At 45.4% G+C, this 23735-nt stretch overlaps 1 protein-coding gene across 1 annotated transcript; it reads left to right on the top strand.

The window, feature by feature from the left end:
• Positions 1 to 5863: 5863 nt before the first annotated feature.
• LOC141082233 (uncharacterized) lies at positions 5864 to 13357 on the top strand. Its single transcript, XM_073566172.1, has 4 exons — positions 5864 to 5960; positions 6044 to 6141; positions 6340 to 6430; positions 12268 to 13357. Exons 1-4 carry the CDS (start codon positions 5876 to 5878, stop codon positions 13290 to 13292), a joined length of 1299 nt encoding a protein of 432 aa, XP_073422273.1. The 5' UTR covers positions 5864 to 5875; the 3' UTR covers positions 13293 to 13357.
• Positions 13358 to 23735: the final 10378 nt, after the last annotated feature.

The following is a 23735-nucleotide window of genomic DNA, read 5'->3' on the forward strand; positions in this document are numbered from 1 at the left end:
AGTTCTAGATTATGCTACCTGATATCCTGAGGCCATTCCTCTGCGCCACACATCAGCTAAGCTTATAACAAAGTAACTCATGGGTATGTTTTCGTGGGTGGGAATTCCTCAATAAATTAATAACAGAACAAGGAACCCCCTTTATTTAAAAAATTATGAAGGAACTCTGCCGTTTGCTAAATGTTAAACAGTTGCGCACATCGGTCTATCATCTCCAAACAGATGGTCTGGTAGAAAGAGTCAATAAGACGCTGAAGAACATGTTAAAAAAAGCAGTTTCCAAAGATGGGAAGGACTGGGATCTCTTATTGCCATATTTGTTGTTTGCAGTGCGGGAGGTGCCTCAGGCATCTACGGGGTTCTCGCCCTATGAACACTTGTACGGCAGACATCCACGGGGCTTACTCGATATAGCCAAAGAGGCCTGGGAGAACCAACCTACCCGCCACAAAAGTGTGATAGAACATGTTGCAAAAATGCAAGACAGAATGGAGACAGTCCTATACTTAGTCCGGGAACATATAGAGGCAGCACAACAGTCACAGAGTCGGGTCTATAACCGGGAGGCTCGGGTAAGAACCTTTAGCCCTGGGGATCGGGTGTAGGTACTTGTGGCTACTGTAGATAGCAAATTTCTTGCAAGGTGGCAGGGACCCTACGAGATCATTGAAAGGGTGGGGCCAATAGAAAACAAGGTACACCAGCCAGGACGGAGAAAGCCAGAACAGGTTTACCATGTAAATTTGCTTAAACCATGGAAAGATAGGGAAAGCCTTGGTGGGGATAGTCTGCTGCCTGCGTTTCAGATGGAGAAGGCTCCATCACCTCGGGGCAAGGCAGGAGAAGCCAAACCCGCAGTCAAAATTGCAGACTCTTTGTCTCCTAGACAATTTCAGGAGGTCCGGGAGGTCATTAGCCTAAATACAGATGTCTTTTCGGAGCTCCCCAGACGCACCTCCCTAATCCAACATGACATTGTCACGGAGCCACAGGTCAAAGTCCGACTAAAGCCATATCGGGTGCCTGATGCCCAGCGACAAGCCATCTCGGAAGAGGTAAAAACTATGCTACAGTTAGGGGTCATAGAAGAGTCCCAAAGTGAGTGGGCCAGTCCAATAGTCCTAATATCCAAGCCTGATGGGTCGCTAAGATTCTGTAATGATGTTAGAAAACTTAATGACATTTCAAAGTTTGTCGCCTACCCTATGCCTTGGGTTGACGAGTTGATAGAGCGATTTTGGCAGGCACGGTATTTTACAACTCTGGACCTCACAAATGGTTATTGGCAGGTACCTCTAACAGAGGCGGCGAAGGAAAAAACGGCTTTTGTAACACCCGAGGGGCTGTTCCAGTATAAGGTGTTACCCTTTGGATTGCATGGCGCACCAGCAACGTTCCAGCGATTAATGGATATTGTTCTCTGTCCCCATCGCCGTTATGCCTCAGCCTATCTAGACGATATTATTGTGTACGGCACTGACTGGGAAAGTCACTTAGACTCTCTGCGACAAGCAAGGCTAACTGCCAACCCAAAGAAGTGTTCCATAGGGTTGGAGGAAGCTCGGTACTTGGGTTACGTCATTGGGAGAGTTCTCAAGCCTCAAGTAAACAAAGTGGAGGCAATTCAGAACTGGCCCCGTCCCCTCACAACAAAACAGGTAAAAGCCTTTTTAGGTTTGGTGGGATATTACAGGCGGTTCATTCCCAACTTTGCAACCCTGTCTGCGCCTTTAACAGACTGCTTAAAAGGGAGGAAATCTGTGATGGTCCACTGGAATGATCAGTTAGAGGAGGCCTTTACAAAGTTAAAAGGGATACTGTGTGGTACACCAGTCCTGATCACTCCAAATTTCAAAAAAGAGTTTGTTGTGCAGACGGATGCCTCTGAGATAGGGCTCGGGGCCGTCCTGTCCCAGTAGGAAGAGCATCCCGTTAGTTTCCTAAGCCGGAAGCTTACCCCAGCTGAAACTAGGTACAGTATTGTGGAGAGAGAGTGACTGGCCATTAAGTGGGCACTGGAGTCATTGTGCTACTATTTGCTGGGGAGAACATTTCGGTTGGTGACAGATCATTCACCTCTTACGTGGATGAGTCAAGCTAATGAGAGGAATGCCCGAGTCACCAGGTGGTTCTTGTCCCTGCAGAATTTTAAATTTTCAGTAGAACATCGGACAGGCAGACTACAGGGGAATGCAGATGCCGTGTCCAGAGTTCACTGTATGTCATGTGTCCACCCCCTTAGGGTTGAACATAGGAGGGAGGTATGTGGTACAGTAAAGGGTGTTTTATTGGATGGGAGATACATTTCTCCCAGCAGATTAATGTTTGGCTGGGATTTTCCCTAAAGACAGGACCTGCGATGATGTCATGGTCACGTGATCATCAGCCCATGTGATGTTTACCTCACTTGTAGGAGGGGTTATGGGCTATGTAATGGAGGTTGGTGTTTGGCACAAGGTGAGTGTGTGTCTGGAAGTGACAGGACCTTGGCTGGACTTAGCCTGAACACGTACACAGGATTCCCGTGCTGCAGGACCAGAGCAGCAAGACTCTCAACAACCCTGGGAATGGCACCTGGCGGTTGCCACGGACCTGTCAGCCACTTAGTTAAGCCCGTCTCGTGCAAGTGGTGAGTCTGGGACCAGTGGTTCTCCCAGCTGGAGTATATTTCTGTTTTTCCTTACTTTCTGTTAATCTGCTGTTTACAACGTGACATTAAAACACTGAAATTGGACTTTAAGCCTGTGTGTTGCCTCGTTACTGCAGCCCTGCCACTACCTACAAGAGCGAATCCCTACACCTCCTTAAAACTATTGCACAGAGTCTATTATGTACCGGAAAAAATTCACAGCATTTTTCCTAGAATCTCGGGAGACTGTTTTAGGGGCTGTGGAATATCTGGTGACATGAGACATATTTGGTGGTCTTCTATGGTGGTTTCTGGGCTTTGGGAGAAGGTGAAGCGTCTGATAGCACAGATGTATGGTGGACCGGTTGATCTGGAACCTCCTACCCTTTTACTGGGAACCAGGCCTTCCCAGCTTCTAAAAAGCTTTCAGAAGCTAGTAAACTACTTATGTATGGCCACTAAAATCCACATTGCGGCGAAGTGGAAGTCGCCCTCACTGCCAATATCTATGGTGAAAGAGAAGATGAACGACATTATGTTATTCTCATTTGTGGCCCCAGCGTTTCTTGTAGAATAAATCCCTTTCTCACACAGTCCTGTAGTAATGACTTTGTTCTCACGTTTTGTAGGAGGGTTCGTCTGACTCCATCTTATGTTATCAGTATAAGTGCGAGAGATGAGAGACCGACGACCGCAGTTTTACCGTGTGTGTCCGGCGTCAGTTCTACAGTGTGAGAGATGCAGGGTCTGTGACCGAAGCTGGGGGTATACGGGTGTATACAGCATACACAGAGGGTCTGTGACCGAGGCTGGGGGTATACGGGTGTATACAGCATACACAGGGGTCTGCGACCAAAGCTGGGGGTATACGGGTGTATACAGCGTACACAGGGGGGTCCGTGACCGAAGCTGGGGGTATACAGGTGTATACAGCGTACACAGGGGTGTGTGACCAAAACTGGGAATATACGAGTGTATACAGAGTAAACAGGAGTCTGCGACCGAAGCTGGGGGTATATGGGTATATACAGTGTACACAGGGGTCTGTTACCGAAGCTGGAGATATACGGGTGTATACAGCATACACTGAGGGGTCTGCGACCGAAGCTGGGGGTATACGGGTGTATACAGCATACACAGGGGGGTCTGTGACCGAGGCTGGGGGTATACGGGTGTATACAGCATACACAGGGGTCTGCGACCAAAGCTGGGGGTATACGGGTGTATACAGCGTACACAGGGGGGTCCGTGACCGAAGCTGGGGGTATACAGGTGTATACAGCGTACACAGGGGTGTGTGACCAAAACTGGGAATATACGAGTGTATACAGAGTAAACAGGAGTCTGCGACCGAAGCTGGGGGTATATGGGTATATACAGTGTACACAGGGGTCTGTTACCGAAGCTGGAGATATACGGGTGTATACAGCATACACTGAGGGGTCTGCGACCGAAGCTGGGGGTGTACAGAGTAGACAGAGAGGTCCACACAAACGCGGTTTCGCTCCGTACACCTCGTACACACGCGGCTCCGCTCCGTACACCTCGTACACACACGGCTCCGCTCCGTACACCTCGTACACACACGGCTCCGCTCCGTACACCTCGTACACACACGGCTCCGCTCCGTACACCTCGTACACACACGGCTCTGCTCCGTACACCTCGTACACACGCAGCTCTGCTACATCCACCCTGTAAACCCCTCCTGACCCCACACATAAACTTCCCCTCATCCAGCACCATGACAACCAGCACAGCAGAGTCCTGCACCCACTGAGGCCCCTGATCATGTGACCCCTGACTCCTCCCCTCCTGTGACCTCATCACAGGTCCTGTGCGCACAGAGCAGCTGTAGAAATCTCCGGCCTCGGGGGTCTCACCAGACTTCGCTCTTTTCTTGCAGGGACCGCAGTGGATTTCATCCTGGATCCATAGAGCTGAATAGAGGAGCGATGTTCCTTCACTCTGATGGGAATTGATGGTGACGTTTGTCCAACATCCACGTTACTGAGTAAATCCCCCCAGGACTGCAGCCGGTAAAGACCCCGATATCCACAGGTGTCCCCTCTAATTGGGGGAAAGGGATAGAAAAGCCTCTTATCCCGAGGGGAAACCCTGTACATGGAGACATCGGCCTCAGATCTCTCCTGTCCTGTTCTTCCAGAAAAGCCTCAAACTTCTGTGTGTGACTCAGAGCTGAGATCTAACGTGAGAGAAGATTCCAGTGCGGGGAAGACGGGAAACCTTCATATAGACGGCCGGTGGGGATGGAGGCAGTGACCGACTCTGGCCACATCTGTCTCTAGAGCCGCAGTAGAAGATGAAGATGTCGTCCTCATCATGAAGGAGTTATTTCTCATGTCGCGTGTAATGAATCTCTCCTGCAGTATTGCTAATGCCGATTCCAGTGTCGGTAATGAGACGAGAATTAGCGTTATGGAAGAGGAGTCTATGAGGAACGTGTTCAGCTGCCGACTCCGAGGAGGAAACTGCTTGTTGTCTGTGGCCTAAATATATAGGTTTTATTAGTAGATGTCAGGGAAGAAAACTAAACCCTGTAAGATAATAAATCTCCTCATATGTTTCCCTTATTATCTCCAGTAATTGTATTATTACACAGGATTCTTATGATGTTACATCGGATCATCTTCTTCTCATTCAGGTCTCTACAATATCGGATCCTCTCAGTGAAGATCTTCTACAGAAGAGAATTTTCCTGATTTACCCATCAAGGATGGATATGGACAGAGACAAGATGGCGGAGAGGATGTTACACCTCACCCTAGAGATCCTCTTCCATCTCACTGGAGAGGTGAGAGATTCTGATGACGTCACATTACATCATTCTTATCTATGGGAATAACAGATGGACAGAACTGGAGAGGTGAGGACTCTGGGAATGTCTGTAGTGAGATTTATTACTGTGTCTCTCCATAACCAGGATTACACAGTGGTGAAGAAGACCTCCAGTGATCGCTGTCAGGACCCTGTGTCTGAGGGATGGGGAAGACCCCTGAGCCCAATCACGGGGCCTCCACTTCACCCCCTGATCCATGAGGACATCAATGACCAGAAGATCCTAGAACTCACCTACAAGATGACTGAGCTGCTGACTGGAGAGGTGACACTGCTGGGAATGCTGGGACATTATACAGTAACACTATGAAGGGATCGGGGGGATGACGGTATCATTGTATGTGTCAGGTTCCTATAAGGTGTCAGGATGTCGCTGTCTATTTCTCCATGGAGGAGTGGGAGTATTTAGAAGGACACAGAGATCTCTACAAGGACATCATAATGGAGGTTCCCCAGCCCCTCACATCACCAGGTAATAGACAGGACTAAATACACACGGCCTATAATTATCTGTATGTAGAGAATGAATTCAGTCCCTGTATGTGTTTCTTCCAGATCTATCCAGTAAGAGGACAACACCAGAGAGATGTCCCCGTCCTCTTCTTCCACAGGACTGGAAACAAGAAGATCCCAGTGCTCCTCAGGATCATCAGGTAGATGGAGAGAAGGTGTCAGGAGAACTCCCCTATGATGTGTAGACGGCTGTGAAGGTCTTGTGCTCAGTCTTGTTTTATCCACCAGTATTATATGTTTTATACTTGTGTAATGAGAACGGTGGAGATGGCAGGATTAGAACTGATCATAGATGGGACTTCTCCATCTGTCGGTGACTTTTACAATATTTGTTTCAGGGTGAAGATCTGACCCATATTAATACTACAGAGACATATGTGAGAGATGATGAGCGGTGTAAAGAGGAGATTCCCACATATGACTACCCAGGTGAGTAGTAACCACTGAATGCAGAGAAGTCACAGATTCCTCTCAGTCACCGGCTGTGGCTGCTTTATCGGTGGTGTAGTCCGGCCGTATTACCATGATCACCATTTTGTCTCTAGACCACAACATTCTCCTCCACCCAAAACTGTTCACATGACTTTGGGCAGTGAAAGCCCTTTTCTATAGAACTTACAACCAATTACGTTGTTTCTGATCCTAAGGAATTCAGATTACTGCACAATCTCTCCTGAAATGGGGAGCAATATTATTTTCTCTAATCTTCTGCTCAGGATTCATAGTAGCTCCAATGGTCCACCATAAATGAGGGCAACTCTGGTTTACTGTTGTGTAATCTGTATTTGTAGTTTTCAGTGAATGAGATTCTCGTGCTCTGGGGCGGGGCTGTGGGTGGGGCTGTGGGCGGGGCTTTATGTGGTGCTCTGATTACATATTCATCTGTATTGGCCTATGACAGGTCGCTGACCCCTCACTGACCTGCCCCCATTATTACATAATGCATATAATAGCATTGATATTATTGGTGATAATGCCTATAATATTGTGGCTATTGTGAGGCTTAGAAAGAAATTACATCCAGTAAAATGTCACCGGTGATGGCGGTGCCTGCGCAGTAGCCTCTATATCAACTATATCAATTTTTTTTTTCATTAGGAAGTTATAAGGGTTAAAAGTTGACCAGCGATTTCTGATTTTTACAACAAAATTTACAAAACCATTTTTTAGGGACCACCTCACATTTGAAGTGAGTTTGGGGGTCAATATGACAGAAAATACCCAAAAGTGACACCATTCTAAAAACTGCACCCCTCCAGGTGCTCAAAACCACATTCAAGAAGCTAATTAACCCTTCCGGTGCTTCACAGGAATGAATGGAATATGGAAGGAAAAAATAAATATTTACTTTACTTTTCCATTAGACCTATTTTTTTTTTTTCACTTTCGCCAGGGTAAAAAGAGAAAATGGACTATACATTTTGTTTTGCAATTTCTCCTGAGAATGCTGATACCTCATATGTGGGGGAAATCTACTGTTTGGGCGCGCGGCAGGGCTCAGAAGGGAAGGCGCGCCATTTGATTTTTTGAATGTAAAATCTACTGTAATAATTAGCGGTTGCCATGTTGCGTTTGAAGAGCCCCTGATGTGTGTAACCAGTGGAAACCCCCAACAAGTGACCCCATTTTGGAAACTAGACCCTTTAGGGAACTTATCCAGATGTGTGTTGAGCACCTTGAACCCATAGGTGCTTCACAGAAGTTTATAACATGGCGCCATGCAAATAAAAAAAAATAATATTTTTCACAAATCTTTAGCTCCATATTTTGCATTTTCATAAGGGGAACAGGAGAAATTGCTCCATACAATTTGTTGTGCAATTTCTCCTGAGCTCGCCGATACCCCATATGTGGGAGAATACTACTGTTTGGGCGCATGGCAGAGCTTGGAAGGGAAGGAGCGACATATTGGAGAGCAGATTTTGCTGGAAGTGTTTGTGGGTGACATGTCACATTGTCAGAGCCCCTGAGGTGCCAGAACAGCATAAGCCCCCAAAAGTGACTGCATTTTACCAAATACTTCCCTGAATGAATTCTTCTAGTGGTGCAGTGAGCATACTGACCCCACAGCTGTTCCATAGAAAATTATACCTTTGGACAGTGAAGAAAAAATAATTACTGTATTTTTCGGACTATAAGACGCACCCCAAATTTTCAAAAGGAAAATAGGGGAGAAAAATGTGCAAAATGGGGGTCCGTCTTACATCCGAATTCAGCTTACCGGTGGTCCAGGCTGGTGCGGTGGCCTCCAGAAACTCCCATTCCAGGCTGGTGTGGCAGCAGTGCTCTGTGCTTGGGTGGAAGTGCTCTGCGCTGGGTCGGCAGCGCTGCACCTGTGGCGGCGGCAGCGCTCTGTGCTGGGGCAGCGGCACTCTGTGCTGCGTGGGGGGCTTTTCAGCCATTTTGTCAAAGCCTTAGGCCCCTGCAGCTCCATTGATGTGATGGCCTCCGGGAGAATGGCAGCTGGGGGCGGCACATGCTCAGATTTAGATCTCGGCAACGAGATCTCGGGGCAAGATCTGAATCTGAGCATTCGCCGTTCACAGCGGCCATTTTTCTGGAGACCACCGCATCACAGCAATGGAACTGTGTGGGTCTCTGGACTTTGACAAAATTCCAGTGGAGCCCTCCAGGAAGCACAGAGCGCCGCCGCCACAGCATTTGTAAGTATATTCCTACTATAAGACGCATCCCCATTTCCCCACAAAATTTTTTGGCAAAAAGTGCGTCTTATAGTCCTAAAAATATGGTACATTTTTATCACTAAAATGTTGTTTTAACCCCAGATATTACATTGGAAATTAGGTAGATAGGTAAATGGTCACTACACCCTTAGATGAATTCACAGAGGAGTGTCATTTCTAATTCCCAGAGGGGTGTCATTTCTAAAATGGGGTCACTTCAGGAGGATTCTGCTGTTGTGGCACTTTGGAGAGCCGCTAAGTGCCAGAACAAGAGAATCCCCCTGAAGTGACCCCATTTTGGAAATGACACCCCTCTGGGAATTCATCTATGGATATAGTGACCATTTTCACTACATGGATGATTTCCAGAAACACGTAGTGGAAGTTTCAGAGCAAAAATTGCAAAAATGTCATTGTAGTGCCCAATATATTGTGCCCAGCTTGTGTCTCTGGAGACCTCCCCCCACCTACCCCCGGAAATTGTTAAGTCAGCTCTACTCAAATGTGTCTGTCACTAAATAAACCAAATGCTTGAATGGCAAAACAGTTCAAAAATGTGGTTCTGTGTGGAAGATTGTAAAGCCGTCATGGAGGCATAAGGCTGGCAGTGATGGGCATTGTGGGTAATAATAGCGGGGATCATGCCTCATTCCTCTCTAGGAACATACACTACATCTTCTCTGGGGGTTCTTTCTTGTTTCAGTTACTGGGATGAGTGCAATAAAATGTCGCTCAGTGAGTCTTCTCACATCTTCAGATTCTAAAGGATTGTCAGGGACAAAATTTTCAAAAACAAGATTTTCAGTGACCTTTTCCTGATAATCAAGGAAAGTATCTGCATTTCCAGCTTTTTTGTATAACACAAAAGAATTATATGTGGCCACCTGAAACAAATACATGACTAACTTTTTATACCAGATCTATGATTTTCTTGATACCTGGTATGGCTGTAGAACCTGATCTGCAAGGTCCACACCCCCATATATTTGTTGTAGTCAATGACAGACACAGGTTTTGGAGTATTGGATCCCTGTTGGTCTGCAGTGGTCCTTGTGGCATCTGTGTGGATCGAGCTCAGGATAAAAATATTTTTTTTATCCTTATACTTAATGGCAAGCAGCTCTCCATTGTGTAAAGCCCCTGACTGCCCCTTTCGGAAATTTTCTTTGACCAATCATTGTGGAACCCCCTGATGGTTTTTGCGACTGGTCCCACAAGCCCCTATGTTATGTTCAACCAGACTTTTAAATAGGGGTATGCTGGTGTAGTAGTTGTCAACATACAGATTGTAGCCGTTTTGTAAAAAAAAAAGGCTCAAAACCATTTTCCAGACGTACCCCAATAAGTAGGGCCTCCTGGTGGGTTTAGTTCGCTGTCTTTCCCCTCATAAATGTGAAAAGCTGATGTGTATCCGGTTGAACTCTCGCACATTTTATAGAGCTTTATTCCGAACCTTGCCCTCTTAAAAGGAATAAATTGCTTGAGGTGTAGTCTTCCCTTGAATTTTACAAGGGACTCATCAATGGAAATGTTTTCTGTTCGGGTGTAGAGCTTTAAGAACTTTTCTGTCAAGTTTCCGATGATGGGTCTGACTTTGAATAGTCTGTCGTGTTCTGGGGCATTTCTGGGCAGGCACTGACTATTGTGATTAAAATGCCAAAACCTCATGAGCATTTCATAACGGGTCCTAGGAAGAACAGCAGAAAACATAGGGGTGGCTTGGACAGGCCGGTTGGACAAATAGGACCGAATGCTCGTTTTTTAACAAGCCCCATAGTGAATGTAAGACCTAAAAATGTTTTCATTTCTAGGATATTAGTTGGTGTCCATAAATTTGACCTAGCATAATAGGATTGTGGATTCTGGCTGATGAATTGGGACACATCTGGGAAATGCTACATCAAGAGGCAAAACCCTTGGACATTGGTGTGCGCCAATTCACGAGCACTAGGGACAGCGCTAGTACTGGGCATTGTTCCCTGAGTTGGAGACATTTCTCCAGAAGCGCTATTTGTCCTTCTTGTTGTACTGGTCCTTGTGTGTGAGGATGGACCAGAATCACTGCTCATTTCTGAGTTATCACTGTCGCTGCTACTAAAGCCCTCGAAATCCACATCGTCATCTGACACTGCACTTTCTTCACTGTCAGAACATAAAAGTGTATAAGCCTCCTCTGCGCTATAATACTGACGGGCCATTTCATTCATTTTTTTTTTTTTCCTGGAAATAGAAAACATTGACGTGACCAAATTATTGGGGAGACAATTGAGAAATGCCTAATTCTTTAGCATAACCCTAACTTTAGAATAAACACTAACTTTAGTCCCAACACTAACCCTAACTATAGCACTAACCCTAACCTGCCTTATCTGTATTGTTACTTTATAGCACAATCGCTGACTGACACAGCTGTTGGCAGCAGCACTTGTAACACTGTTTCTCCTTTAATCTCTCACTGACAGGAGATCTGAAGAGAAACAGCGTTTTTATGGGGCAGATCGCCCGGGAAAGTTCACTGCTACAACAAACTTTCCTAGTGATTTGTCTCATTGGCTGATGTGATACTGATGTCATAAGGACCTGTACCGATCAGGTCTCAATGAAGTAGGAGGTCACAGGAAGCATTTTGGGGTGGAATCCCCTAGTTATAAGGTACGTGGGGTCCCGATGAGCACAAAACTGCCGACCGTAGACAAACGACTGCGCTGCACAAAGTCCTGCTAGCGCCGGCGTTTATCTACCATTGGCGGTCATGAACCGATTACGTTAAGGCCTATTTCATGAGTTTTAATTGTTTAAAAATTCTGTGGAAGCATGGCTGAAAAGCAATGTCAGACTTTCATTTGTTCATTGTCATAGATTTTTGATTTATTTCTACTTTTGTCAGATTAAAGTTCTGTGACCATTGTGGGTTTATCTGTCATTAAACGAGGGGTACCAACAATTTAGACCACGTGTGTAGGAGGAGTGAGTATTTTGACTCCACAGCCACTTTCTGGAAATTAACACGCAGTGGATGTTGGAGTGAAAATTACACATCTGCCATTTTATTACCCAGCACATAGTGCCCAGATTGTGCTCCAGGAGACACCGCAAATTAAGTGGGTTCTTCTCACTATAATATTGCTAAATACAGGGATCCTAAATGTTGTTTGCGCACACTGCAAGACTCCGAAGTGAGAGCGGATTTTGCTGGATTGGTTTATAGAAACTCTGTTGCTTTTCAGCAGCCTTTGAGCCACTAATAGTGTGGGAACCTCTGTTTTTCCATTGACAGATGATGGACCTGAGTGGGGACTTGTTTTTTTTGAGATGAGAATTGGTATTATTTTCGCCTACGTAACACTGATTGGTTTCTTTTTATTTGATATTTGGGAGGCAGAATGAACAAACAGTTGAACACTACACACTACTGGTTCATCCAACAAGGTTTTCTATTAGACTGTGAACTGTCATTGTCTTGGTAATTAATTAAAGTTTTTTACATAGCTTGCCATTTTTATGGACAGTTTAAGTAGAAACGTTCAAAGATATAAAACTCAAGGATATTTTATTAAAAATAATTGTTTTATTTTATTTTAGCAAATGACTGCATCAGGAGATCAGAGGGACAGCTGACATCTTCAACTTTTAAATCTGATGATCTTGAGATCCTACAAGATACAACTGAAGTGATTGCCATTACTCCAGATATATCATCATCCATTCACAGCAAAGATCTGTCATCTGATCCTATGAAACAGGTCCCATCTTGTGATTCATTACTGACTACTAAGAAAAATCAAAGTCACAAAAGAGGCAATATAAAACAAACTGCTCCTAAAGCAAAGAAGTCTTTTTCCTGTTCAGAATGTGGGAAATGTTTTAAACAGAAATGGAATCTTGATATACACCAAAGAACTCACACAGGAGTGAAGCCTTTTTCCTGTTCAGAATGTGGGAAATGTTTTAACCGGAAAGGGAATCTTAATGAACACCAAAGAACTCACACAGGAGAGAATCCTTTTTCCTGTTCTAAATGTGGGAAATGTTTTGCACATAAATCACTGCTTGTTACTCACCATAGAGCTCACACAGGGGAGAAGCCTTTTTCCTGTTCAGAATGTGGGAAATGTTTTGCACGTAAATCACTGCTTGTTACTCACCATAGAACTCACACAGGGGAGAAGCCTTTTTCCTGTTCAGATTGTGAGAAATGTTTTAAACAGAAATGGGATCTTGATATACACCAAAGAACTCACACAGGAAAGAAGCCTTTTTCCTGTTCAGAATGTGGGAAATCTTTTAACCAGAAAGGGAATCTTAATGAACACCAAAGAACTCACACAGGAGAGAAACCTTTTTCCTGTTCTAAATGTGGGAAATGTTTTGCACATAAATCAGTGCTTGTTACTCACCATAGAGCTCACACAGGTGAGAAGCCTTTTTCCTGTTCAGAATGTGGGAAATGTTTTGCACGTAAATCACTGCTTGTTACTCACCATAGAACTCACACAGGGGAGAAGCCTTTTTCCTGTTCAGATTGTGGGAAATATTTTAACTGGAAAGCGCTTCTTGTTAGACATCAGAGCAGTCACACAGAGGAGAAGCCTTTTTCATTTTCTTAATGTGGGAAATATTTTACTTGGAAATCAACTGTTAATAAACATCAGAGACGTCACATAAAGAAGAAGCCTTTTTTATGTTCATAATGTTGATATAGTTTTAACGGCGAGTACTCTGGCAGCTGTGCTCTGCTTGTGAGCAACGCATTATGTCCCTGCCATGTGCTGCTTACAAGCATAAAGCAGTTGCTGGTATCAGAGCAGGATTCAGCAAGGGAGTGCCGGGTAGGTAAGTGTAATGCTTTTTTTTAAAGTTTTGTGATGGGGCCATGGATACCAGGATGGGGGCCAATTATAAGGATTGAGCTATGCATTCCAGGACTGGAATGGGGGGCCAGTCATACCCGAATAGTGATGGTGCCCTGCATACCAGGATAAGGATGGGGGCCATGCATACTACGATGAGATGGGGCACTGCATACCAGGAGCGGGATGGGGCCAATCATGCCAGAATAGGGATGGGACCCTGCATACTAGGACAAGATGGGGGCCCTGCATACCAGGATAAGGATGAGGACCATGCATACTATGACAAAATGGGAGCTCTGCATACCAGGATAAGGATGGGGCCATGCATACTAGGATAGGGATGAGGGATCTATGTATACCAAGGTAGGGATGAGGGGGCCATGTGTTATGAATGAGTCACCGGAGGAGGAAAAAACAAAACTGCAAGCTAAGTCCAGAAAACCGGAGAGGTTGGTAGCTAGCGGATTGCAGACCCCTGAGCCTATTCACAACAACTAACAGTAGCCGTGGAGCGTTCCTACGGTGGTCCTAGACGCCTCTTCATAGCTGGAGAACTAAATAAGCCTAAAGAAAGAAAGGGGAAATCTAAACTGCCCCAGAGCAGACCCCAAAGCAATAGCCCCCAACATGTATTGTCAGTGAAAACAGATGAAAACACAAACACAGACAGAAAGACAGGCAGAGCAAACAATGGGGCCCAACTAACTAGATAGGAAAGCACAGAAAAGATGCTGGCTGCAATCCGCAAAAACCCTACCAAAAATGTCTCAACACGTCTGATAGGAAAAACGGCCCTGAAGTCACTAGACTTCAAAATCCCTATATCAGCACTCCGATATATTCTGAAGACAGAGCAAAAGAGATTTGACCGATCAGGGACAAAAATGGAAATTCAGCAGAGCCCCAGCCGGGGCTGGCAGAACACAAAACTAAGCAAATCAGACAAAATCTCATGGAACAATAGCAGAGCAAAACTTAGCTTTTGGAGACAGGAACTGAACTGGAGGCCAGAGCTCAGAGCAGAGAAATCACCAGCAACCCTACAAGGCTGCCTTATATCCACTCAGAGATTCCGGATGTCCAATCGCAATCCACCTATTCAGGTGACAGGTTTCTCCCATCCAAATCAGTTTCACCACCTCCTTTCACCAGTAGAGGGAGTTCATCGGACATCAAAGGTGAACGAGAAAATGAGCTCACAACAGTACCTCCCCCTTGAGGAGGGGTCACCGAACCCTCATCCACGCCACCAGGCCAATCAGGATGGGCCTGATGAAAAGCACAAACCAATCTTTCGGCATGAATATCAGATGCAGAGACCCAAGAATTATCCTCCTGGCCATAACCCTTCCACTTAACCAAATACTGGAGTCTCCATCTAGTCAGACGAGAATCCAGTATCTTCTCAACCTCATATTCCACATTACCTTCAACCAATACAGGGTCAGGAGGTGCCACCACAGGAACTACTGGCTCGACAAACCTCTTCAACAGAGACTTATGAAACACGTTATGGATCTTAAATGTAACAGGAAGAGCCAATCGAAAAGAGACCGGATTAAGAATCTCCAAAATCTTGTAAGGTCCAATAAATCTAGGTTTCAACTTTGGAGAAGCCACCTTCATAGAGATATTCTTTGATGACAACCAAACCATATCACCCACCTTAAACCGTGGTCCAATGGTCCTATGCCGGTTGGAAAACCGCTGGGCCTTTTCCTGGGAGAGAGACAACTTATCCACCACTTGGTCCCAAATCTGGTGCATTCTCTCAACCACAGTGTCAACACCTGGACAGGCAGAAGACTCCACCTGCCCTGAAGAGAATAGAGGATGAAACCCAAAGTTACAAAAAAAAAGGTGACATCAAAGTTGCAGAACTATCTCTATTATTTAAAGCAAATTCGGCCAAGGTCAAAAATGAGACCCAATCATCCTGATCAGCAGAGATAAAACATCTCAAATAAGACTCCAAAGTCTGGTTTGTTCTCTCTGTCTGCCCATTGGTCTGAGGGTGAAACGCAGTGGAGAAGGACAACTGAATTCCCAGCTTGGATCAAAAAGTCCTCCAAAATCTAGAGACAAACTAAACTCCTCTGTCAGATATAATGTTTTCAGGAATCCCATGCACGCGATCCACCTGTTGCAAAAACAAGGGCACCTACTCTGAGGAAGATGGCAACTTAGGGAGTGGTACAAGATGGACCATCTTAGGGAATCTATCACAAATCACCCAGATAACAGTCATTCTCTGAGAGACAGGCAAATCAGAAATAAAATCCATTGAAATATGGGTCCATGGCCTCCTGGGCACTGGCAAAGGCATCAACAACCCACTAGAGCGAGAGCAAGGTTTAGACCGGGACTAAGTCCCACAGGACTGCACAAAATTCCTGATATCAAGAGATAATGCGGGCCACCAAAAAGACCGACTCACCAGATCTCTAGTACCAAAAATACCTGGTTGACCAGCCAATGCGGAGCAATGAACTTCAGACATTACTCTCTTCCTCCACTGGTCAGGAACATACAATTTTCCAATGGGACAACGCTCAGGTTTGTCCTCCTGAAACTCTTCCAGAGCACGTCTCAAATCGGGCGAGATGGCAGTAAGAACTACCCCCTCACCTAAGTTGGTAGCAGGCCTGGTCACAATAGGAGAATCAGCAAAGAAACTCCTAGAGAGGGCGTCTGCCTTGACATTCTTAGCGCCCAGAAGAAAAGAGACCACAGAATCAAAACGTGTGAAAAACAAGGCCCACCTAGCCTGTCTAGGATTCAAGCGTTTGGCTGACTCAAGGTAAATCAAATTCTTGTGGTCAGTGAGGACCACGACTTGATGTCTAGCTCCCTCCAACCAATGTCTCCACTCCTCAAATGCCCATTTCATGGCTAACAGTTCCCGATTCCCCACATCATAGTTGCGTTCAGATGGGGAGAACTTTCGGGAAAAGAAAGCACAGGGATTCATTTTAGATGTTACCGGATCTTTTTGGGACAAAACAGCTCCTGCACCAATCTCAGAAGCGTCCACTGTTATGATTGAGTCACCGTAGGAGGCAGACACAAAAATAGAAGCTACGTCCAGAAAACCAGAGAAGTTGGCAACTATCAGATTGCAGACCCCTGAACCTATCAACACAACTAGCAGTAGCCATGGGGGGTTCCTACGATGCCCTAGACCCCTCGATCACAGCCGGAGCGCTAAATAGCCTAAAGACCGAAAAGGAAATCCAAACTGCCCCAGAGCAGACCCCAAAGTAAAAGGCAGCCCCCAACATATAATGACGGTGAAGCAAGATGAAAAAACACTCACACAGTTAGAAAGATAGGCTGAGCAAACGATGGGGCCCAAGCTAGCTAAACAGAACAGGAAAGGAAGGTTGCTGTCTGCAATCTGCCAAAACCCTATCAAAGACATAAGCCAACAAGCTGATATGAAAAAGACCCTGAAGCAGCTAGGCTTCAAAAACTAAATCAGCACTCAGGTATTTTCAGAAGACAGAGCTAAAGGAATTCAGCACACCCCAGCAGGGAAAGGCAGAAATCCAGAAAAACAAAGCAAAACAAAGTCTAAGCACAAATGCAAAAAGCCGAGCAGAAAACTTAGCTTTAGAGGAGCAGGAATTCAGACTGGTCTCCAAGGATCCCACAGAGAAATCACCCGCAGGGCAGAAGGGCGTCGGCAGCCTTATATCCAGTCAGTAACTCCACTCAGCCAGTCATCATCATCAGACTCAGGTGTTTGATAATCAGGCTCACTACCTTTCTTTACCAGAAGAGGGAGTTCCTCGGGCCTCAGTAGTGAAGGGGAAAATGAACTCACAACAGTACCTCCCCCTTGAGGAGGGGTCACCGAACCCTCAACCATGCCACCAGGGCGATCAGGGTGAGCCCGATGAAAGGCACGCACCAATCTTTTGGCATGAATATCAGAGGCAGAGACCCAGGAATTATCCTCCTGACCATAACCCTTCCACTTAACCAAATACTGGAGTCTCCGTCTAGCCAGACGGGAATCCAGTACTTTCTCTACCTCATATTCCATGTTACCTTCAACCAATACAGGGTCTGGAGGTGCCACCCCCGGAACAACAGGTTCAACAAACCTCTTCAAAAAAGATTTATGGAACACATTATGGATTTTAAATGTGACAGGAAGAGCCGAACGAAAAGAGACCGGATTAATAATCTCCAAAATCTTGTAAGGTCCAATAAATCTAGGCTTAAACTTATGAGAAGCCACCTTCATAGCAATATTTTTTGATGATAACCACACCATATCACCAACCTTAAACGGGGGACCAATGGTCCTATGTTGGTTGGAAAACCGCTGGGCCTTTTCCTGGGAGAGAGATAACTTATCCACCACTTGGTCCCAGATCTGGTGCATTCTCTCCAGCACAGTATCAACACCTGGGCAGGCAGAGGGCTCCACCTGCCCTGAAGAAAATCGAGGATGAAACCCAAAGTTACAAAAAAAAGGTGACATCAAAGGGGCAGAACTAGCTCTATTATTTAAAGCAAATTCGGCCAAGGGCAAAAATGAAACCCAATCATCCTGATCAGCAGAAATAAAACATCTCAAATATGACTCCAAGGTCTGGTTTGTTTTCTCTGTCTGCCCATTGGTCTGAGGGTGAAAAGCAGAGGAGAAGGACAACTGAATTCCCAGCTTGGAACAGAAAGTTCTCCAAAATCTAGACACAAACTGGACTCCTCTGTCAGATACAATGTTCTCAGGAATCCCGTGCAAGCGAACCACCTGTTGTAAAAACAGGGGCACCAACTCAGAGGAAGACGGAAACTTAGGGAGTGGTACAAGATGAACCATCTTAGAGAACCTATCACAAATCACCCAAATAACAGTCATCCTTTGAGAGACAGGCATATCAGAGATGAAATCCATTGAAATATGGGTCCATGGCCTCTTGGGGACAGGCAAAGGCATCAACAACCCACTAGAGCGAGAACATGATTTAGACCGGGAGCACGTCCCACAGGACTGCACAAAATTCCTGACATCACGAGACAAGGAGGGCCACCAAAAAGACCGACTCACCAGATCTCTAGTACCAAAAATACCTGGATGACCAGCCAAAGCAGAGCAATGAACTTCAGACATCACTCTCTTCTTCCACTGGTCAGGAACATACAACTTTCCACTGGGACAACGCTCAGGTTTGTCCTCCTGGAACTCTTCCAGAGCACGTCTCAAATCGGGCGAGATGGCAGAAAGAACTACCCCTTCGCCTAAGATGGTAGCAGGCTTGGTCACCACAGGAGAATCAGCAAAGAAGCTCCTAGAGAGCGCGTCTGCCTTGACATTCTTAGTTCCAGGAAGAAAAGAAACCACAAAATCAAAACGTGTAAAAAACAAGGCCCACCTAGCCTGTCTAGGTTTCAAGTGCTTAGCCGACTCTAGGTAAATCAAATTCTTGTGGTCAGTGAGGACCACGACTTGATGCTTAGCTCCCTCCAACCAATGTCTCCACTCCTCAAATGCCCATTTCATGGCCAACAGTTCCCGATTCCCCACATCATAGTTACGTTCAGATGGAGAGAACTTTCGGGAAAAGAAAGCACAGGGATTCATTTTAGATGTTACAGGATCCTTTTGGGACAAAACAGCTCCTGCACCAATCTCAGAAGCATCCACCTCTACCTGGAACGGAAGTGAGACATCAGGTTGCCGCAAAACCAGGGCGGAGGTGAATCTTCGCTTCAGCTCCTGAAAGGAAGAAACAGCCTCCGGAGACCAATTTAACACATCAGAACCCTTCTTAGTCAAATCAGTCAATGGCTTGGCAATACTAGAAAATTTTGCTATAAATTTCCGATAAAAATTAGCAAAACCCAAAACTTCTGGAGGGCCTTCAAAGAAGTGGGCTGAACCCAATCGTAAATGGCCTGTACCTTGGCCGGGTCCATTTCAATAGTTGACGGGGACAAAATAAATCCCAAAAAAAAAATCCTCTGTACTCCAAAAAGGCAATTAGATCCTTTGACATACAGGGAATTCTCCCTCAAGATCCGGAACACAGTCCGAATATGTTCCACATGAGAATCCCAATCCTTGGAGAAGATCAAAATATCATCCAGATAGATAATCAAAAATTTATAGACAAAATCTCGGAAAATATCGTTCATGAAGCACTGGAAGACAGAAGGGGCATTAGTGAGCCCAAAAGGCATCACCAGGTACTCAAAATGTCCCTCCGGAGTATTAAACGCCGCCTTCCATTCATCCCCATGCTTAATGCGAATAAGATTATACGCCCCCCTGAGGTCAAGCTTGGTAAACCAGCAAGCACCTTTAACTCTGGAGAATAGATCAGAAATCAGGGGTAACGGATACTGATATTTAACAGTAATTTTGTTGAGGGCACGATAATCAATACAAGGTCTTAATGATCCATCCTTTTTGGCTACAAAAAAAAACCCGGCACCTAAGGGTGACGAGGATGGTCTAATATGACCCTTCTCCAACGCCTCCTTAATATAGGATCGCATAGCCTCGTGCTCGGGTACAGATAAATTGAAGAGCCGACCCTTGGGAAATTTACACCCCGGGCTCAGTTCAATTGCACAGTCATAACTCCTATGAGGAGGCAGAGACGCAGACTCATTCTCACTAAATACATCATAAAAGTCCGCCAAATAATCAGGAACATCATGCGACTGAGGAGAGGTGGAAAACACCGGAGCCTGACTAAAGGCACACCGACAACCCCAACTCACCACAGACACAGATTTCCAATTCAAAACTGGATTATGAATTTGTAACCAGGGAAACCCCAGAACAATAGTATCATGCAGATTATGCAACACCAAAAATCTGCAATTTTCTTGATGGTCTGGGGCGACCCGCATTACCACCTGGGTCCAAAACTGAGGTTTATTTTTAGCCAAAGGAGTAGCATCAATCCCCCTCAAAGGGATAGGCGTCTGCAGAGGTGTCATCGGAAATCCACAACGTTTAGCAAAATGCAAGTCCATTAGGTTTAGGGCTGCTCCCGAATCCACAAAAGCCTTGGCGGAAAATGTGGACAGGGAGCAGATCAGAGTATTAGCCAGAAGAAACTTAGGTTGAACACCACCAACAGAAAACGTGTGTGCCAAGCGTTTCTCTCGTTTAGGACAGACAGAAATAATATGCGAGGCATCTCCACAGAAAAAACACAACTTATTACGCCTTCTGAACTCCTGACGCTGCTCTCTGGAAAAAACTCTATCACATTGCATAGGTTCAGACATTTGTTCAACAGGTGGCAACACCTCTCGTGCAGCTTTGCGTTCGCGCAAACGCCGATCAACCTGAATGGCTAATGACATAGAATCGTCAAGACCAGAGGGAACAGGAAATCCCACCATAGTATCTTTTACGGCTTCTGACAACCCCTTAAGAGAGCAGCCAAGGCATTATCATTCCAGGTAGTAAGTACTGCCCACTTTCGGAATTTTTGACAGTACAATTCTGCAGAATCACGACCCTGGTTCAATGCCAGCAGGGTCTTTTCAACCTGATCAATGGCATTAGGTTCATCATACAACAACCCCAAGGCCTGAAAAAATGCGTTCACATTAGTCAGAATAGGATCATCTGGTTTCAAAGAAAATGCCCAATCCTGGGGATCGCCACGCAGCAAAGAGATGACAATTTTAACCTGCTGCACGGAGCTCCCTGACGAGTTAGGCTTCAAGGCAAAAAATAATTTACAATTATTTTTGAAATTCAAAAATTTAGACCGATCCCCAAAAAATACATCAGGTGTAGGAATCTTTGGTTCAGCAGCATGTGAACGAGCAAGGTAGGCGGAAATTCCCCGCACTTCCGCAGCGAGCTGCTCCACACGATCAGACAATTGCTTTATCTCCATTGAGAGAAAAAAAATTCCCCCTACGGCCTCAGAGATATAGAGGAAAAAATATACACACTTTTTTTTTTTTTTTTATACAATTCTTTCCTGCTATTGAGTACCCTGGATCTGCGGTATGGCGGGTGATTCTGTTATGATTGAGTCACCGTAGGAGGCAGACACAAAAATAGAAGCTACGTCCAGAAAACCAGAGAAGTTGGCAACTATCAGATTGCAGACCCCTGAACCTATCAACACAACTAGCAGTAGCCGTGGGGGGTTCCTACGATGCCCTAGACCCCTCGATCACAGCCGGAGCGCTAAATAGCCTAAAGACAGAAAAGGAAATCTAAACTGCCCCAGAGCAGGCCCCAAAGTAAAAGGCAGCCCCCAACATATAATGACGGTGAAGCAAGATGAAAAAACACTCACACAGATAGAAAGATAGGCTGAGCAAACGATGGGGCCCAAGCTAGCTAAACAGAACAGGAAAGGAAGGTTGCTGTCTGCAATCTGCCAAAACCCTATCAAAGACATAAGCCAACAAGCTGATATGAAAAAGACCCTGAAGCAGCTAGGCTTCAAAAACTAAATCAGCACTCAGGTATTTTCAGAAGACAGAGCTAAAGGAATTCAGCACACCCCAGCAGGGAAAGGCAGAAATCCAGAAAAACAAAGCAAAACAAAGTCTAAGCACAAATGCAAAAAGCCGAGCAGAAAACAGCTTTAGAGGAGCAGGAATTCAGACTGGTCTCCAAGGATCCCACAGAGAAATCACCCGCAGGGCAGAAGGGCGTCAGCAGCCTTATATCCAGTCAGTAACTCCACTCAGCCAGTCATCATCATCAGACTCAGGTGTTTGATAATCAGGCTCACTACCTTTCTTTACCAGAAGAGGGAGTTCCTCGGGCCTCAGTAGTGAAGGGGAAAATGAACTCACAACAGTCCACCTCTACCTGAAACGGGAGTGAGACATCAGGTTGCCGCAAAACCGGAGCAGAAGTGAACCTCCGCTTCAGCTCCTGAAAGGAAGAAACAACCTCTGGAGACCAATTCAGCACATCAGCACCCTTCTTAGTCAAATCAGTCAATGGTTTGGCAATACCTGAAAAATTAGCTATAAATTTACGATAAAAATTAGCAAAACCCAAAAACTTCTGGAGGGCCTTCAAAGAAGTGGGCTGAACCCAATCATAAATGGCCTGTACCTTGGCCGGGTCCATTTCAGTAGTTGAAGGAGACAAAATAAATCCCAAAAATGAAATCCTCTGTACACCAAAAAGGCATTTCGACACCTTAACATACAGGGAATTCTCCCTCAAAATCCGGAACACAGTCCAAACATGTTCCACATGAGAATCCCAATCCCTGGAAAAGATCAAAATATCATCCAGATAGATGATCAAAAATTTATCCACAAAGTCCCGGAAAATATCATTCATGAAGCACTGGAAGACAGAAGGGGCATTAGTGAGCCCAAAAGTGATCACCAGGTACTCAAAATGTCCCTCCGGAGTATTAAACGCCGTCTTCCATTCATCCCCATGCTTAATGCGAATAAGATTATATGCCCCCCTGAGGTCAAGCTTGGTAAACCAGCAAGCACCTTTAACTCTGGAGAATAGATCAGAAATCAGGGGTAACGGATACTGATATTTAACAGTAATTTTGTTGAGGGAACGATAGTCAATACAAGGCCTTATTGAACCATCTTTCTTGGCCACGAAAAAAAACCCAGCACCCAAGGGTGAAGAGGATGGTCTAATATGACCCTTCTCCAACGACTCCTTAATATAAGATCGCATAGCCTCATGCTCGGGTACAGATAAATTGAAAAGTCGACCCTTGGGAAATTTAAACCCAGGGCTCAGCTCAATTGCACAGTCATAACTCCTATGAGGAGGCAAAGACGCAGACTTATTCTCACTAAATACGTCATAAAAATCAGCCAAATAGTCAGGAACATCATGCGACTGGGGAGAGGTGGAGAAAACAGGACACTGACAACCCCAACTCACCACAGACACAGATTTCCAATCCAAAACTGGATTATGGATTTGCAACCAGGGAAACCCCAGAACAATGGTATCATGCAAATTATGCAACACCAAAAATCTGCAATTTTCTTGATGGTCTGGGGCGACCCGCATTACCACCTGGGTCCAAGACTGAGGTTTATTCTTCGCCAAAGGAGTAGCATCAATACCCCTCAAAGGGATAGGTGTATGCAGAGGTGTCATAGGAAACCCACAATGTTTAGCAAAATCCAAGTCCATCAGGTTCAGAGCCGCTCCTGAATCCACAAAAGCCTTAGCGGAAAATGTGGACAGGGAGCAGA

The sequence above is a fragment of the Dendrobates tinctorius genome, unplaced genomic scaffold (assembly GCF_039654945.1).
Source record: "Dendrobates tinctorius isolate UK_male_01 unplaced genomic scaffold, ASM3965494v1 ptg000017l, whole genome shotgun sequence".
Lineage (NCBI taxonomy): Eukaryota > Metazoa > Chordata > Amphibia > Anura > Dendrobatidae > Dendrobates > Dendrobates tinctorius.

Bases quoted from the DNA above. Each gene is read 5' to 3' on its own strand.
- LOC141082233 (XM_073566172.1), top strand. From the start codon at position 5,876: ATGGAGGAGTGGGAGTATTTAGAAGGACACAGAGATCTCTACAAGGAC. The intron at 5,961-6,043 runs GTAATAGACAGG...TGTTTCTTCCAG, and splicing joins CCAGCCCCTCACATCACCAG to ATCTATCCAGTAAGAGGACA. The intron at 6,142-6,339 runs GTAGATGGAGAG...TATTTGTTTCAG, and splicing joins GTGCTCCTCAGGATCATCAG to GGTGAAGATCTGACCCATAT.